Genomic DNA, 17,500 nt, shown 5'->3' with positions numbered 1-17,500 from the left:
CCCTCCTAGGGTGGGGATCGAACCAGCAACCTCCCGATTGCTGGCCGGCCTCTCTGACCTCTCTCACCTCTGGGCAGCCGTGTGCTTTGCGTATGGCTAAAAGGCCAACTCAGTCACACTACCACACATTAACACGTCGTGGTCTGAAGACAAGGCTTCCTCTTGTTTTTGTTCGAAGCTTCAAGCACCATGATCTATTCTGTGTAGTCATGATTTGACAGCTTTAACAAAACAGTTCAAGGTGACATGCTCAGACCTCTGTTTATCGAAGTTCATTGAAGCTCGCCCTCACTCACACATTCTCCCCGAGCCATTGGTTAATTCTCTTCAGCATTCAGATCTGTCACTCAAATCCACCACCCAGTGTTGTCCAAATTGTTGAAGCCACAATGGAGCCTGAGAGGCGAGGAGAGGCTGGGGGAGGATAGGGGGGTTTTGTGGGTTTTTTGTTGCTAACACACACAGCTGTTCCAGACCCTCAGTGTGTAGACACACAGACCACAGAGGAAGCCTAGCCCACGGTGTGTGTTTACACCCAATCTGTGTATGCGTGCGTGTGCGTGCACGTGTGTGTGTGTCTGTGTGTGTGTGTGTGTGTCTGTGTGTCTGTGTGTGTGTGCGTGCGTGTCAGTGTGTGTGTGTGTCGGAGAAACAACGACAGCCTGTCTGACCACAGAGATCACACTCTTTGCTGAGTGTGTTTGCGAGGGGAGTGTGTGAGAGAGGGGGGAGTGTGTGAGATGCACTGATGAGGTTTAGATGACAGTTGGTGACAGATGTAGGCCAGGGAAGAAATGGCAGCACAGAATTTGAATACTGAGAAAAGGATGAATTTGATTGAAAGTTGTAAACTGTATAAAGTTACAATGAACATGAATAGATACATTTGGGAACAGCGTGAGTGGACGCACCATGACCTGATCCTGAATAATAACAGCTCACTGTCACAGTCCTCTGTGTCGCCAGAGAGTGCATCATAGTGGACCTATTTTTTGCAGGGGGGGGGAGACAGTCACATGAATGAGTCTGAGTCTTGAGCTTGTGTGTGTGTGTTCCTCTTTTCTGTTCTCAGATCCACAGAGAGAAGGAGGCAGTCTTCCCCGAAGTCTTCGCTCTTCCTCAGACGCAGACGGACGCGGCTGAGAAGAGGCCGAGTTCTGACGCCACAGGTAAGACAGAGGCTAGGTGTTCTCCCTCCCCGGTAGGTCTACTGTTGCAGGTTAATCAGGGGAGGCTGGTGGAGGTAGAAATCGAAGGACGGGCTCATCGTAATGCACTGTATGGAATGAGGAATGGTATCAAATGTAATGCACGGTATGGAATGAGGAATGATATCATGTGTTTGATACCGTTCCTCATTCCATTCCATGCATTACAATGAGCCCGTCCTCCGATTTGTACCTCCACCAGCCTCCCCTGAGGTTCATGTAAAGTGATGGCCTGGCATCTTGGAATCAGGCCTGGCTGTAGCTTGTTTTTGTAAGTTTTGTTTATCATACTCAAAAAACGATGGCAGTGTTACTCCTCTGAACTATGGCAGATGAACAAGCCTATACAGTCGACGCCATTGTCATCCCATCAACTCCCACACAGTACCAGGAACGAGGAGAGGATCCCATTTCCTAAAGTGCCGTCCACTCACTGCCTCAAGCCACTCGACGCAACACATCAACTGATTGATCAATCGAAGAGAGGCAGGGACCGCAGGACTCTAGAACAGAGGGCTCTATTGTGATGCTCAGAGACAAGCCACCATCTCATCCTCCCGCCGATGTCGGAGTCTGTTAGAAACCAAGGGGGGGTGGGCGGGGTGGGGTGGGGGGCGTGGGGGGGGGGGATGTGTGAGATAGGAAGAGGAGGCGCGGGGAGGGAGGTGTTCAATGTAGCTGCCAAGCCCCAGAGCTCGTGGAGTGAATGGCGGTGCTGTGCTTGAGAGAGGCTGTCTGTCTGAAGCCTCCTCTTCCATCTGCAGCAGCTGGGGAGACCCACACCAGGCCTTTGAAGTGGAAATGTCCGCCCCCTGCCAAGCTAGCAAGCTAGTGCCTCTTGCTCCCTCTTTCTCTCTCTCTCTCTCTCTCTCTCTCTCTCTCTCTCTCTCTCTCTCTCTCCCTCTCCCACTCTCTGGCTCTCACACTCTCTCTCTCTATCCCACCCCCTCCTCCTCGTCTCTCTGTCTATCCCCCCCCCCCCCTCTCTCTCTCTCTCTACCCCCCCCCCCCCTCTCTCTCTCTTCCTCTCTCAAGTAGTTAAATAGCCACTTTCCCCTGGCTGTCATCTCTGAGGCAGTAATAAAGTGAAGAGGAGCATCTTCAGATAACATGGCCGCTGCGTGTGTGATGAGAGAGGAGGAGGAGGGTGGCGGCGGGGACTGGGAGAGTTTGCAGATGAGACGGCGGACATGAGGTGTGAAGTTCGGTGGCTCTGCAGCCCGCACAGAACACCTCAATTTGCGTACGCTGTACCCCTGAGCAGCCCCCTTTGATGGATGAGTTTGGCGACGCAGGGGCATGTTTGGTCTTTGATGTTTACAGAGTGGCAGTGTCTCCTACCAGAGTTTAATTACCAAAGTCTTTAAGCTTTTGCCATCGTGCTGTAGCTGCATGACTGGCGTGCCGTAAGAGGCAAGGCAAGGCCACTGCGGTGTTGTGAAGGTTGACTTAATGTGTGTAGCAGAATGTTTGTGTGCGTGGGTGTACTGTATGGTCTGCACTGCTTTGAGTGGTTCCTTTAAGCCAGAGGAGGAACTCAGCTCTCTGAGGCAGCTCTAACAGTGTGTATGGGCTTGGCCACCGTGAGAGGTGTCTGGACGAAGCAGAACAAAGAAGAACTGAGGCAGTGTGAGTGTGTGTGTGTGTGTGTGTGTGTGTGTGTGTGTGTGTGTGTGTGTGTGTGTGTGAGTGTGAGTGTGTGTGTGTGTGTGTGTGTGTGAGTGTGTGTGTGAGTGTGTGTGCGAGAGTGTGTGTGTGTGTGTGTGTGTGTGCGAGAGTGTGTGTGTGTGTGTGTGAGTGTGTGTGACTGTGTGTGTGTGTGTGTGTGTGTGTGTGTGTGTGTGTGCGCGCGTGTGTGTGCGTGCGCGTGTGTGTGTGTGACAGCTGTCAAAAGCTCACACTCCCTTGCCAGTTTTCCTGCACAGATGTCACAGGGCAGAACCCGAGAAAAGGCTCTGTCTGTTGGTGAACAACTCTCCCTGTAACTGACCCAGAGCCAGCCAGGTCTACAGACAACAGACACTAACATAAGGACAGGCCAGGTGGACACTGACAACCTGCCACTGTTGGAGCCACCAGGACCCTCCTAGTGACCACAGAACAGACACTGACATAAGGACAGGGAATGAGAGGGACACACAGGCCGACACAATTACAGACATGACATGCTGGACGTACACAGACATGAACATACCATTTATGTTTTGTGTTTTTCTAAGAAAGCCTAATGTTATTTTTTAAGTGACCAGTTTGTTGTTATTGTGTGGTGCAATGGCCGCTGTGATGACTGTGTGTGTGTGTGTGCGTGTGAACGTGTGTGTGTGTGTGTGTGTGTGTGTGTGTGTTCATGTGACCCCCAACCCCCACCGTGTGTGTGTGTGTGTGTGTGTGTGTGTGTGTGTGTGTGTGTGTGTGTGTGTGTGTGTGTGTGTTGGGTCACATGAGACGAGGGATGTTCCATGTGGGATCATCCCTCGGGGGCGACTTCCGCTTTCTGACAGGAATAGAGGATCTCAGCAGCACAACACAGTTAGTGGATGATCTCATCCCATTGGACAGTGCCAATCTACCGAAAAATACGCCGTTTCTGTGTCAGTGGTTCCTCTTTCATTTAGCGTGAGGATGTATTTCGTCGACTGTACTGTATGTCTTTCCATGTTCCTGTGTAGCGTACTGTAAGATGACGTGTAACATTTTCTTGATTTTTTCCGAGATTCAGTACTTTATTGCTGTGTCATTCAAAGACGTTGGCTTAGTGCAGTTTATATGTACAGTACCAGTCAAAAGTTTGGACACACCTTCTCATTCAATGGTTTTTCTTGATTTTTTTATTATTTTCTACATTGTAGATTAATATTGAAGACATCAACACTATGGAGGAACACATATGGAATTATGTAGTAAACAAAAAAGTGTTAAACAAACCAGAATATGTTTTATATTTTAGATTCTTCAAAGTAGCCGCCTTTTGCTTTGATAAGAGCTTTGCACACTCTTGGCAAGTTCGCAAACTTGCACAAACTTGCCAAGAGTGTGCAAAGCTGTCATCAAAGCAAAAGTACATTCAGGACATTCAAATGAGGTGACGGTGCCTGTTCTGTGGTGGCCCTGACTGTTCCCCTGTCTGCTGTGTTTCAGACTGTCCCCTAACTGTTCCCCTGTCTGCTCTAACTGTTCCTCTGTCTGCTGTGTTTCAGACTGTCCCCTAACTGTTCCCCTGTCTGCTGTGTTTCAGACTGTCCCCTAACTGTTCCCCTGTCTGCTGTGTTTCAGACTGTCCCCTAACTGTTCCCCTGTCTGCTGTGTTTTAGACTGTCCCCTAACTGCTCCCCTGTCTGCTGTGTTTCAGACTGTCCCCTAACTGTTCCCCTGTCTGCTGTGTTTCAGACTGTCCCCTGACTGTTCCCCTGTCTGCTGTGTTTCAGACTGTCCCCTAACTGCTCCTCTGTCTGCTGTGTTTCAGACTGTCCCCTAACTGTTCCTCTGTCTCCTGTGTTTTAGACTGTCCCCTAACTGTTCCCCTGTCTGCTGTGTTTCAGACTGTCCCCTAACTGTTCCCCTGTCTGCTGTGTTTCAGACTGTCCCCTGACTGTTCCCCTGTCTGCTGTGTTTCAGACTGTCCCCTAACTGCTCCCCTGTCTGCTGTGTTTCAGACTGTCCCCTAACTGTTCCCCTGTCTGCTGTGTTTCAGACTGTCCCCTAACTGTTCCTCTGTCTGCTGTGTTTCAGACTGTCCCCTAACTGTTCTCCTGTCTGCTGTGTTTCAGACTGCCCCCGGTCCTCAGTGAGCCTCAGCGTCAGCAGCAGCACCACCCACAGAGACTCAGGCAGCGACACAGAGAGCTTCTTCAGCACCGGAGACCCGGCAGACGACTGCGTCTTCAGGAAGGTGAGATGGCCCGGTCGTATCCTGGTCGTAGCCCGGCCATTGCGTGGTCATAGCCTGGTCATAGCCTGGTCATAGCCTGGTCATAGCGCGGTCATAGCGTGGTCATAGCCCGGTCATAGCCTGGTCATAGCCCAGTCATAGCCTGGTCGTAGCATGTCATTCCTGTGGATTTTCATAACTGTTTTAGTACAACACCGGTCATTAATTTACTACTCTAATATTGACTGTATGACGTGTGTGTGTGTGTGTGGGTAGGGACTGATGTTTTGTCTGAATGGGGGAAAAAAAACATGTTGTTTTAATCATGAAATACTCTTGCTTACTGTTGATTACAGCCTGGGGTTAATTTGCTTTTTTGAATGAATTAGCATTAATGCTAGAGAGCATATCTGCCGTTATAGATCCACGAGGGCTGATGTGTGTATGTGTGTGGGTGTGTGTATGTGTGTATGTGTGTGTGTGTGTGTGTGTGTGTGTGTGTGTATTGTGTGTATGTGTGTGGGTGTGTGTGTGTGTGTGTGTACAGCTCTCAAGCTCTGCTGCTCTGGGGGGTTTTCTGCCCTGAGGTCAGAGTTTTTCCCTAGACGTCAGGCAATCCTGACCTCAGCCCCCTCTGTTCTCAGAACCGCCCCCTGCTTCCTCACACACACACACACACACACACACACACACTCACACACACACACACACACACACACACACACACACACACACACACACACACACACACACACACACACACAGGGGAAGTCATCTCCAGAGCACATGAATGGGGAGCTTTCATCCTCTGTGGCCCAACAACAGAGCCACTGTGTGTCCCTGGCTCTGAGGCTCTCCCCAACTAGTCTCTCACACACCGCAGCTGCCCAGCACAATGGCCTGAATTAAATATCACACCTACAAAGCTGTAAATTGGCAATCCTGGATTTGTGTGTGTGTGTGTGTGTGTGTGTGTGTGTGTGTGTGTGTGTGTGTGTGTGTGTGTGCGCGCGCAAGTGCGCATAGTCTGTTCCCACGGTTACTTGTTAACCTCTGTTGTCTGCTAAACACAAGTCTCGATGAGTTAAGTATGATCACATAATCCTGAGTAACATACCCTTCCTGTCAACCTACACGCCATTACTGCATTACTGCATTACGCCACCCTGTTTCTACAGACCGGCCACTTCTGCAATCGGCCTCCACCTCAACTCAGTCGCGTCTCCACGGTGACGGTGAACTAAAGTGTAGCGGTGTAGACCTTTCTTGCGGCTGAACGGCTGAACGACCTTGAACATATTTTTTCCCCCCGGAAACATTTGTTTTCACGTGGTTGCGCTCATTTATCGGTGTGTGTCTCCGAGCCCGAATCGTCACGAACTTGTTATCTGCTACCCACAGCGTTTGTTGTTCATTGTGATTCGGTGCAGTGGGTTGTAAGCCGTCCCCAGGGTGCGTCACGACACGCTTCATCGCAGTGACATCAAACACTGTTACCGAGATTCAACTCTCTGAGTGACTGAGACAGCGTGGGGATTCAGCTGTATTCTCAACCTGCATGGTATAGGTCACATACGTGACTGTTGATGGGACTCACTGGTGAGTTTTCAAGTGCGGTAAGCAGTAAGCAGGCATAGACCAAAACGAAGGGGGGAAGACAGACACATGATTATCCATTGGACCGTCAAAACCTTCTTTTGAGCTTACTGCATTGTGTGGGATCTTCTCTACTGCTCACATATCACATAAGCTACTGTACATGTACATAGGGTATGTCCCCCCCCCCCCCCCCCCTCTCTCTCTCTCACCTGTGTGTTTCTCCTGTCCCCAGGGGGACGACACAGTGACCGGGGGTGACAGCGCCAGCGAGGTGTCTGTGTCCTGCTCCTCCACAGACGACACGGCCAGCGTGGGTCCGGCCAGCTCCAGCCCTGAGAGCTGTGTGGAGGGCCCGGGCCTGGGCAGGGACCACCGGGACCACCTGGGCCGGAGCTGGAGCCCAGAGGAGACCAGGCAGACAGGGGCTACGGGAGGTGGTGGAGGAGGCGGTGGTGGAGGAGGAGGAGGAGGAGGAGGAGGTGGAGGTGGAGGGGGAGAGACCGAGGAGGAGGCTAAAGACAGGCTGACGGAGGTCCCTCGCCGTTCGACTATCATCCGCTCCCTGTCTCCCTTCCGCCGCCACAGCTGGGGACCCGGGAAGAACACGGGGAGAGAGGCAGGGATGAGCCAGCGCAGGTGAGCCTGGGGGCGGTGGAGGGGGGCTGGGGAACTACTGCATACAACACACCGGACACACGTGTTTGATTTTCTCCAACACACACAGAGGATACAGACTCACGTCTGTTGATGATATAACCCTCGGGGAGCATGCCACGCCAAAGGGGCTGTTTGAGAAAGCGGTCACATTGGGAGGACGGTACTGTATGTACAACATTGCCGTCTCACTCATCCCCCTGACGTCTAGTGTTATCCTTGTTTATTGTTTATTTGTAATAAGTCTTAGTCGTGCTCTTTGGAGCACTGTTGCCTTCCAGCCTGAGGGAGTAGTCAGTAGTCAGACTTGCAACGGTTGTCTCTAAGCCCCTCTGGGTATAGCTGTCCTCCCACTTGTACTGCTAACAGCTGTGCTACCATTTGTCCTGTGTGTGCGTGTGTGTGCGTGTGTGCGTGTGTGTGTGTGTGCGTGTGTGTGTGTGCGTGTGTGCGTGTGTGTGTGTGTGTGTGTGTGCGTGCGTGTGCGTGCGTGCGTGTGTGTGTGCGTGCGTGCGTGTATGTGTGTCTGTGTGCGTCTGTATGCGTGCGTGCGTGTGTGCGTGCGTGTGTGTGTGGGTGGGGACGATCCAGTGAGTGACCAGCGTTTTCCTGGTACAGCTGATACAGTAGGGGAACGGTTGCTGTACCCGCCCGCCGAAGGTTGCGTAGGGAAATCAAATGTCAGCCATGTGCTGTAACTTCTCTTTTTACATCCTTGCTCCTTCTCACCGATCGGTCACATGAAACACAGCTGGTTTCCCCTCCTACTGTACTTCATCAGAGGTGATCTGTCAGCTCAGTGATGTCAGGCAGGCTGTGTCCTCACCGTGTGATCTCAGCTCATCTAAGTGGTTCATTTCATTTCATCTCTCGTTTTCTTTTCTCTGATGCTTCACTCATCATTTGTCCTCTGTTCTTTTCAGTTCGATACGGAGTCCCGGTGAAGGGAAGCCGACGCTTCACAGAAGAAGGTACTGATACAGTGTCTAGATGCATTGGATTGACGTTTGCATGAGTGGGTTCATCTCTGTAATAAAAATAAAACAGTCATCAGGAAAGACCAGCCTCCTTTCAAGAACAATGCTCATAGAAATACAGAGACTAAAAAGTACTCCACAACTATAATGAATGCGTACATTCCTAAGCACTGCGTCCTCCTGCTAGAATTCAATGATGCTTCACCCTTAGCTTTCTCTCTCAACCATGCCATTGACTTTACCTATCCCAATATCTCCCCCCCCCTCTCCACCTCCACCTCACCCCCCCCCCTCCTCCGCCCTCCGCCTGCTTCCTGCCCTGTCAGTATGAGCTGGTGCCCCCCTGAAGCTCCCCTCAGTCCCAGCCTGGATGTGATTAGTTGTCTAAGGTACTGTGTGTGTGTGTGTGTGTGTGTGTGTGTGTGTGTGTGTGTGTGTGTGAGCGTGTGTGAGCGTGTGTGAGCGTGTGCGTGTGTGTCTGTATGTGTGTGTGTGAGCGTGTGTTTGTATGTATGTGTGCGTGTGCGTGTGCGTCTGCGTTGTGTCTGTGTTGTGTCTGTGTCTGTGTCTGTGTCTGTGTTGTGTCTGTGTCTGTGTCTGTGTCTGCGTCTGCGTCTGTGTTGTGTCTGTGTTGTGTCTGTGTCTGTGTCTGTGTCTGTGTTGTGTCTGTGTCTGTGTTGTGTCTGTGTCTCTGTCTGCGTCTGTGTCTGTGTTGTGTCTGCGTCTGCGTCTGTGTCTGTGTCTGTGTCTGCGTCTGTGTCTGTGTCTGCGTCTGTGTCTGTGTCTGTGTCTGTGTTGTGTCTGTGTCTGGGTAATGCCTGGCAAACAACACAAACACCCTCTTTGAATGAGACACTTTGCATGCTCTGAGATTTGCATAGTTTCTTTGTGTAAGAGAGAGAGTGTATGTGTGTGTGTGTGTGTGTGTGTGTGTGTGTGTGTGTGTGTGTGTGAGGCTCCCTTTCTGTCTACCTATGCCCTTTTCTCCTGGCTTTGCTCAGCTCCTCAACACTCCATTAGACGCTGTACATCACAACTAGCACTGCGCTGCTGAATACATACTGTAGACTTTCTGAAATAACGTGAGAATTAATTAACGGCTAGAATGACCAGTATAGTAATCTACATAAGCGAGCCGGAGGTCAGGTGAGTGGTGCTACTGCGTCTTGTTGTTTGCTGTTTATTTATTGACAGGTTTCACTTGAGCTTGAGAGTTATAACAGGGAACGTAAATAAATACATCATGTCAGAAAAAAACCTAGTGAATTTCATTGCACATTTCTCACTCCCTTTCGTTCTAGTCTTCTCAATGCTTATATGCTCGCATAATGGGGTTGCGTTATTCAAAGCCCTTATTTACAGTATGAGATCAATGTAATTGCCGTTGTAAATCTTTTCTCAGATGTTCATACAGTGCTGTATGCTGATGCCTTGGAATTGGTGTTGACGTCGGGAGTCATTTGCGACTGCATTAACTGTAAATCTCCTCCCGGAGAGGGGAGAGGAGTGATTTCTCAGCTGCTTAAACAGCAGTTAAAGCTGAGAGAGAGGGAGGGATGGAGAGATTGAGGGATGGAGGCAGAGGGAGAAGGGGGTAGGGAGAGAGAGAGGAAGAGAGAATAATGGAATACTGGGCAGAGAGAGATATTCACCCCCTATCGCTAGAGAGACAGGCTCAGTCATTGCCTTATGGTCTCTTTCCATCATGATACTATTCTCTCCAGGGGAGGCTGGTGGAGGTAGAAATCGGAGGACGGGGGCTCATTGTAATGCATGGAACGGAATAAGAAATGGTATCAAACGTGTGTGTTTGACGCCATTGCTCATTCTGTTCCCTGCATTACAATGAGCCCCGGTCCTCCGATTCCCGCCTCCACCAGCCTCCCCCTGGTTGCCTCTCTGTACTGTGTCCCCGTACAACAGCTTGAACCTGCGGTCTCCTTGCCCTTCTCCTGCAGTTACAGTCTGGAGGGCCTGAGTGCAGGAGGGGATGACGGGAAGGGCCTGTCGGCCCAGGGGGCCACCACCCTGAAGCCTCCGCGAGTGGTCCGGCAGCGCAGCGTGGAGACGGGCTCCCTGGTCTCCCTGACGGAGGAGCGTGAGTGCGAGCTGGGAGAGCGCAGCGGTCTGGACACGGTACGTTTCCTTCACACGGTCGACCCCCTCTGAGACGCCGTGGCTCCGGCCCGCTGCGATTCGATGTCGTTTGTCAGAGGGTTCCTGCAGCGAGATGGTGACGACCTCCCGGTGGTGGTTTTTGTTTTGCAGAAATCGAGGAGATATCGGCCCTTGCGGCACAGCTGCCCACCCATGGCCCTGCCCCTCACCAAGTCTGTGTCCATGCTGGCCATCAGCCAGAGGGACCTCGATGGTGAGTCACAGGCTTGTCCTGTGCCTGTCCCCACGTCCCATGTCTGTTTGTCCTCATGGCTGTGACCTTGTGTTAGTGTATTGACCACGTTGCACCCTTCTCTAGTCCCTCTTCTTGGTGGCTGTGTTAGGGGTCTCAGTCCTCTAGTCTAGCCCCCCCCCCCCCCCAATGAAACATAAGGTATTCCTATCAGATTAGTGGTGGAGTTGGAGTTCCTGAGTCTGATAAATGCATGCTCTGGTTTCTTTGTGCCCCGCCCCTCACCGGAACCCCCAGCGGGAAAGATTCGACATAAGAGGCGAATCTCCTTCTCTTTCAACCTCTCTCCGATCCTCCCCAAATCTAAAACTATCCTTTCTGTGGACTCTTCATCCAGTGATGAGGAGAACACTTTGAGTAAGTACAGTACACTACAGAACTAGCCCCAGTAGATAGTAGCCAGAAGCCCCCTGGTTGTAAGAACTCTCCCGCTGTTATTACACAGTTATACATAGTTATTACATAGTTATTACTACTTTTTATTTGTATTTTTATCGACTGTGAGTCAGTGAAAATGAATGACATTATGTCTCTGCACGATTTCCTCCTCTGATTGAAGTGAGGGGTCCAGTTGTGACCATTGTTGCTGTTGAAAAGTAAAAGGATTCTGTTGCACTGTCTCTGCTGGTAGATTATACACAGATCCTCATCAGAGGGTGACATTATACACATACCTTTGTCAGGCACCATTGTTGTTTTGTTTTTAAAAAAATATATTTTAGGGCGTTTCTGCTTTATTGGGATAGAGATAGTGGAGATTGACAGGAAGGATGGGTGAGAGAGAGGAGGGACGACATGCAGGATATGTCGATGGCCGGAATTGAACCAGGGACCTTGCGATGATATGGTATGCGCCTTAGTGTGCTACGCCACTGAGCACCCCGGCACCATTGTTGTTTGAACCAATGAGGATCGAGAAGATTAATGGTGATATACAGTTCTATTGCTCTCTAGCTGGGTGTCCTTCCCCCACTGAGCTCCTGGACTTTCTACTGAAGACCAGACCCATTTGTTCTCATCTGATTTGAGATCAACATTTTAGTGAAATGTTTCCTGAAGTGTTTTCTGTCTCCTTGACAGTGTTGCTACCAACACAGACCGGCCAACTTCTGTCTCCTCCTTATCCTCTTCTGGATCAGTTTATGGTCCAAAGAAAACAGCTCAACAATGCGTTGCATATTTAAGTGTAACTCTGAATATTTGGCAGAGGTCACCTTGAGAAGATTCTGGTTTTATGGCTTGGTCCTGTGGATGTCTTTAGTCTTGTTGATGCCAAACAGATTCAGATACTGTAGTGATTATTTGGAAAGCGTATTACGAAAATGTATTTTTGATTATAGTATGTGGGGAGAATTACAGTACTTCATGTATTTACTGTGTATTCAGGCTAAACCACCATGATGAAGAGTAGCCAGGGAGACCTTGAAAGACCTCCAAACCACCGTCTGGAAAACGACTTTCCCTGCTAAAATCTGCCTTTGCATTGATAGAGATAATAATCCAAGTTGTTCCTGATTGTAAGCCGAGAGGGGAATGGAACCCTGTTGTGCTCATCTCCCCTCCCGTTTCTCTCCAGGTATGAGGTCATTCTCCAGCGCCTCTGGCTCTCTGGCGTACAGGTGAGGCCTTCTGCGTCTCTCATTATGTCTGTTGTTTATGACTGCCTGTGGTTATAGTGGACTCACCTCTCTGTTAAAAAGCTGTTCTCTGTGTGTCTGTATATCTGATATGTACAGTAAGTCCTTGTTAAAAGCTGTGTGTGTGTGTGTCTCTGTCTGTGTGTGTGTGTGTGTGTGTGTGTGTGTGTGTGTCAGTATATCTGATATATACAGTAAGTCCTTGTTAAAAGCTGTGTGTGTCTCTATCTGTGTGTGTGTGTGTCAGTAAATCATACATACACAGTAAGTCCTTGTTAAAAGCTGTGTGTGTCTCTATCTGTGTGTGTATGTGTGTCAGTAAATCATACATACACAGTAAGTCCTTGTTAAAAGCTGTGTGTGTGTCAGTATATCTGATATATACAGTAAGTCGTTGTTAAAAGCTGTGTGTGTGTGTGTGTGTGTGTGTGTGTGTGTGTGTGTGTGTGTGTGTGTGTGTGTGTCAGTATATCTGAGGAGGAGCCGGGGCCGCTGAGGAGTGACAACGAGGGCAAGAGTGGGACGAAGGTCAGCCGCACCTTCAGCTACCTCAAGAGCAAGATGTACAAGAAGACCCGGGTGAGTTACTGACGCCGGGTGAGTTACTGACCCGGGTGAGTTACTGACCCGGGTGAGTTACTGACGCTGGCGGAGTTACTGACGCCGGGTGAGTTACTGACCCGGGTGAGTTACTGACGCCGGGTGAGTTACTGACGCCGGGTGAGTTACTGACCCGGGTGAGTTACTGACCCGGGTGAGTTACTGACCCGGGTGAGTTACTGACGCCGGGTGAGTTACTGACCCGGGTGAGTTACTGACGCCGGGTGAGTTACTGACGCCGGGTGAGTTACTGACGCCGGTGGAGTTACTGACCCGGGTGAGTTACTGACCCGGGTGGGTTACTGACGCCGGGTGGGTTACTGACGCCGGGTGAGTTACTGACCCGGGTGAGTTACTGACGCCGGGTGAGTTACTGACGGAAGGATGGGAGAGAGAGGAGGAACGACATGCAAGATAGGTCGAGGGTCGGCATCGAACCAGGAACCTTGCGATTACGTGGTAAGCGCATTAGTGTGCTACGCCACTAAGCGCCCCTTCTGCAGCATTTTCACTTAAAGGTTCACTTCACCAATTTTTTTTTTACCTCATATTCATTGTCTTTTCTATGTTTTGTAGTCAAAACTGACCCCCTATGATGTTATTTGCGGTAAAAAAATAAATAAATAATGGAATTCAATGATATTCAAGAACTACTGCCACAGATGCACTCCCACTGGCTGGAAACCAGCTTCTGAAAATCACTGAATTGAGATCATAGGGGGTAATTTCCGTAGGACTTTTACTCATTTTGACTACAGACCGTAGAAAATCACCGTTTTCAAATACAGTATGTGGACTCTAGCATGGTACTGGAGATAATGAACATGAGGTGAAAAATCGGTGAAGTGTCCCTATGAGGTCATTGACGCCCCTTTGTCTCAAATTAGTTGTTATCTGGGATAGTCACAGCTTGTAGATAAACCCAATTAGCCTAGTATTTTCTCATTTCACCACAGTGTCCCTAAATTGTCGGTACAACGTCCCTAAATTAGAACAATTAAGGTTATCTACTTGGTATCAGACGATGGCGCTATCATCTTGATCGCTCCGCGTGGTGGAGTGTGACGAGCTGTGGAGGAGCGGAGGGTGAGATAGCAGAGCAACATCCTATCTCTGAGCCGTCAGGGGAAGCAGAGCAGGAAATGACTCACTCACTCACGCTGCGGTTTCATCCTGTCCTCTGACCTCAGCAGTGCTAGTAAAGCCAGGTACGGTACGAAACAGACCCCGGGCACCAGCGATAGTGGTGTTTCTGTCTGTCGAGGAAAGACTCAAGGGCTTTGTTGCCATGACATAGGCCTTAGCTTTTCCTGTGCCCCGTAAGAGTTGCGTTTATAATCTCCTGCTCCTTTGCACTAAAGCCTCTGTATATGAATACAGTAATATGCACGCATATGCAAGAGTATCCCAGCTTCAAAAAGGGGGTTGTGTAGAATGTGTCTCTGTGCTGCACAGTGTGCTGGAGATAGGGGTCAAGGCAGAAACAGCACCCCCTGTACATCAGTCAGTCAGTCAGTCAGTCAGGCAGCCACTTCCTGGACCGACTGTCTACTACCCTACTGGGAACTACAGAAGTGTGGTCTAGTGCTCAGTCCAGCCTGTGGCTCAAGAAGCTAAGTTGCTGTCGTCTTTAGACGGTGATGTTGTATCGAAGGTTCTTCCATGGCCACGGTCTCTCCATGAAGTGGAAGGGGCACTCAGGGCACGAGGTAGGCTAACCCTAACCCTAACCCTAACCCTAACCCTGAGGCTAACTGACAGTAATGACTGGTCTGTGGTCTGGTAGAGCAGCTCTGTAACGCATCAGCAATGTGATCCGTCTCCGTTTAGCGCCTGTGTGGAAAACATTGCCTTTTATGTCTCTCTGTTTTGTCTGTTTTTGTGCTTTTTAAACTGTTGTTTATGCTGTCATAAGCAATCGAAATGCCTCCGCATTTACAACAGTTGTTAACTTTGTATAAATACCAGATTTGCTGATGATTTTTCAGAGTTCTTGGTTTCTTTCCTTTTTTTATGCTCAAGTAACTTGTAATACTTGAACACGGTTGGAGGACTCGAAAACTAGCCGAGCTGCGAAGACAAACAGTTGGATTCAAATTTAAAGGGCTCCTAATTGTGTGTTTCAATGTAGGCTTAAATAACAGGAAGTGACTGTAAACCGAATAAGAACGTGGCCACAATCGTCCTATATGTGGCTTTGCTGTGGTCAAGAAGACCTTATGGTTCAGTATCTGTATTTATAATTAAATGAGCGTTAATTTGTATGAGCTTTGCGGTCCTGTCAGGCTAAGAGGCCCTTGGTTTGCTTACCAGTTAAGTATGTGGAAACTGGGTTTGGGTGGAGCATCATCCAGATCATGAGAATATGAGCTATTTTCTTCTGTCTGCACCATACTGAACACTGGACTCAGCTCAGTGTAGTCATGGTGAACTTTGCATACCAGAGGATAAAAATACTGTTTTTGTACAGATAAATAAATCCGTGTGATATATCAACATGAACGGATTATGTCTGGCAACGTTTCTATGGCCTATTGCTTTTGTCCAATTACTTTTTTTTTCTCAGGGAAGCTATTCTGTAGATCCAATCATACATGTTTTTACGCTCATAATGAATTTGACTAAGTTTCCTGTGGCCAACAACACATCACTGGGCTTGAAGAGGCCTACTACAGCCTAATGGAGCCAGGCAAGGAGTTTATTCATAGTGCTTTACATACAGTAGATACAAAGGAAAGGGCATAAATAACCATGAAAGACATAAAAAAAAAGAATACAAGTCACAGTGCATTTTAGGGTCAGAGCGCAATTATTAGCAGCAATTTACTTGCATCACCCTAGACCTGTATGACATGGCTGTCAACCCAGCCCAGCCCAGCCCAGCCCGACCCAAATCAAATCAAACAACAACAGCATTTCACAGATGGATGCGATGCGGTGCGCTTTTACAGGGAAAAAGACTAAAAACACAGAGAGAGAGAGAGAGAGAAACACTGTTCAATAGAGAGTGAAGGGAGAGGAGGAGAGGAGGAGAGGAGGGGAGCGGTGAGGGCGTGACTCCTCTCTCCTCGCTCCGGTTGTTTCACGCTCCGACAGTAATCACTGTTTTTGTTGTGCAGGAGAAGGATCGGGAGAAGAGCAGAGACAAAGACAGGGAGGCCAAGGAGAGGGAGAAGCGGACCTTGAACGGACACCATTTCACCACTGTCAACTCCGCCCATGCGGCCCTGTGCCACCAATGCAGCAAAGCCATCAACACTAAGGAAGCCTTCCTCTGCACCAGTAAGATGACATATGCTCCCCTGACATCATATTTACAACTGTGAAACACCTGTCCACCGTTTAGATTAACCCACCCGGCTCAACCCTCTTCTTACCTCGCACCACGGGCCTGCTGCAACCACCCATACTGTACTGGACTGTAACCACCCATACTGTACTGTACTGTACTGTAACCACCCATACTGTACTGTCCTGGACTGGACTGGACAGGACTGGACTGGACTGTACTGGACTGGACTGTACTGTACTGGACTGGACTGTACTGGACTGTAACCACCCATACTGTACTGGACTGGACTGTAACCACCCATACTGTACTGGACTGTACTGTACTGTACTGTACTGTACTGTACTGGACTGTACTGGACTGGACTGTACTGTACTGTACTGAGGCATAGGCTGTTTAATTCCTGACCATAATGCCTGATGTGCTCCATTTCTAAGAGAGAGACAGACCGTTCACAGTGAACCATTGTAAAATAGTGTGTGCGTGAGTGAGTGTGAGTGTGTGAGTGTGTGTGTGTGTGTGTGTGCGTATGTGTGTGTGTGCGTGTGTGTGTGTGTGTGCGTGTGTGTGCGTGTGTGTGTGTGTGTGTGTGTGTGTGTGTGTAACAGCACCCTAAAGAGGATGTTGTTTATTGCACAAGTCCTGGCATTGCCCCAGCAAAACTGAAAAGGGGAAACCATGACTGCAATGGATCCCAGCACCCCTCCTTACTTCCCCTTTGACAAGCCAGAGCCTCTGAGCAGCATCTGCTACGGTCCAGTTTTACGGTCCATTTACTGAATAAATACATCTTGTTGTGTATAGAGACAATCTGTTTTGTATTGTGGGCTGAGAGGCAGGCAGTTAGGGGTGTATTTGGTCTTCTGGGCGATGGGATTGCGATGCCAGGCCCAACTCTATGGCGATTTCAGAGACGTGTGGTCAGAACCGTATACGCAGGGGGTTAGTTCCTACCACGTCTCGAGGTGCACCTGGTTTTGACAGTGTGTTCGTGCGTAGTATGTGCGGAATAGTTATTATTCAACGTTATTTCCTTTGCGTGTGTGTGTGCATGCAAACATGTTTTTCTTGTTGTGTGTTTATTAGCTGTAGAAAACACAGCCAATAGGAGAGGCTAGTTGTAGCAGTATTACCCTGGGTTGCATCACCCTACCCCAGCCTTCCTCTCTCTCATGTGTCGTCTGCTGACGGTCTGGTTTTTATTACTGGGCTTGGTGGAGTTTCCTGGCTGGCTCCAGAGACCAAAGCTAACTTTCTA

The 17,500-nt window shown here is 49.4% G+C and overlaps 2 protein-coding genes across 5 annotated transcripts in view; both read left to right on the top strand.

The window, feature by feature from the left end:
• LOC310819524 (uncharacterized protein) overlaps nt 1-5,172 on the top strand; it is a gene marked incomplete at both ends in the record, with an annotated part of 26,043 nt that extends 20,871 nt beyond the window's left edge. The window contains 2 exons of the mRNA XM_083690826.1: nt 1,073-1,169; nt 4,976-5,172. Of these exons, the coding sequence (XP_083546952.1) occupies nt 1,073-1,169; nt 4,976-5,172 (294 nt within the window). The remainder of the gene's footprint in view (nt 1-1,072; nt 1,170-4,975) is intronic.
• A 2,036-nt stretch (nt 5,173-7,208) lies between these two features.
• Nucleotides 7,209-17,500, top strand: part of LOC310819817 (A-kinase anchoring protein 13) — a 24,504-nt gene continuing 14,212 nt past the window's right edge. For 2 of the 4 annotated variants that reach the window (XM_083691214.1, XM_083691213.1), the window contains exons 1-8: nt 7,209-7,311; nt 8,253-8,300; nt 8,633-8,695; nt 10,265-10,442; nt 10,575-10,677; nt 12,293-12,335; nt 12,821-12,932; nt 16,073-16,235. In XM_083691214.1, the coding sequence (XP_083547340.1) occupies nt 7,298-7,311; nt 8,253-8,300; nt 8,633-8,695; nt 10,265-10,442; nt 10,575-10,677; nt 12,293-12,335; nt 12,821-12,932; nt 16,073-16,235 (724 nt within the window). In that variant the 5' untranslated portion in view covers nt 7,209-7,297. Of the gene's footprint in view, nt 7,312-8,252; nt 8,301-8,632; nt 8,696-10,264; nt 10,443-10,574; nt 10,678-12,292; nt 12,336-12,820; nt 12,933-14,604; nt 14,663-16,072; nt 16,236-17,500 lie in introns of those variants that run through there. The other 2 variants (XM_083691215.1, XM_083691216.1) reach the window with 2 other exon arrangements.

Source organism: Argentina silus (assembly GCF_951799395.1).
Source record: "Argentina silus genome assembly, chromosome: 19".
Taxonomy (NCBI): domain Eukaryota; kingdom Metazoa; phylum Chordata; class Actinopteri; order Argentiniformes; family Argentinidae; genus Argentina; species Argentina silus.
The sequence above is the reverse complement of the archived record's forward strand: the minus strand, read 5'-3'. Positions and strand labels throughout refer to the sequence as shown.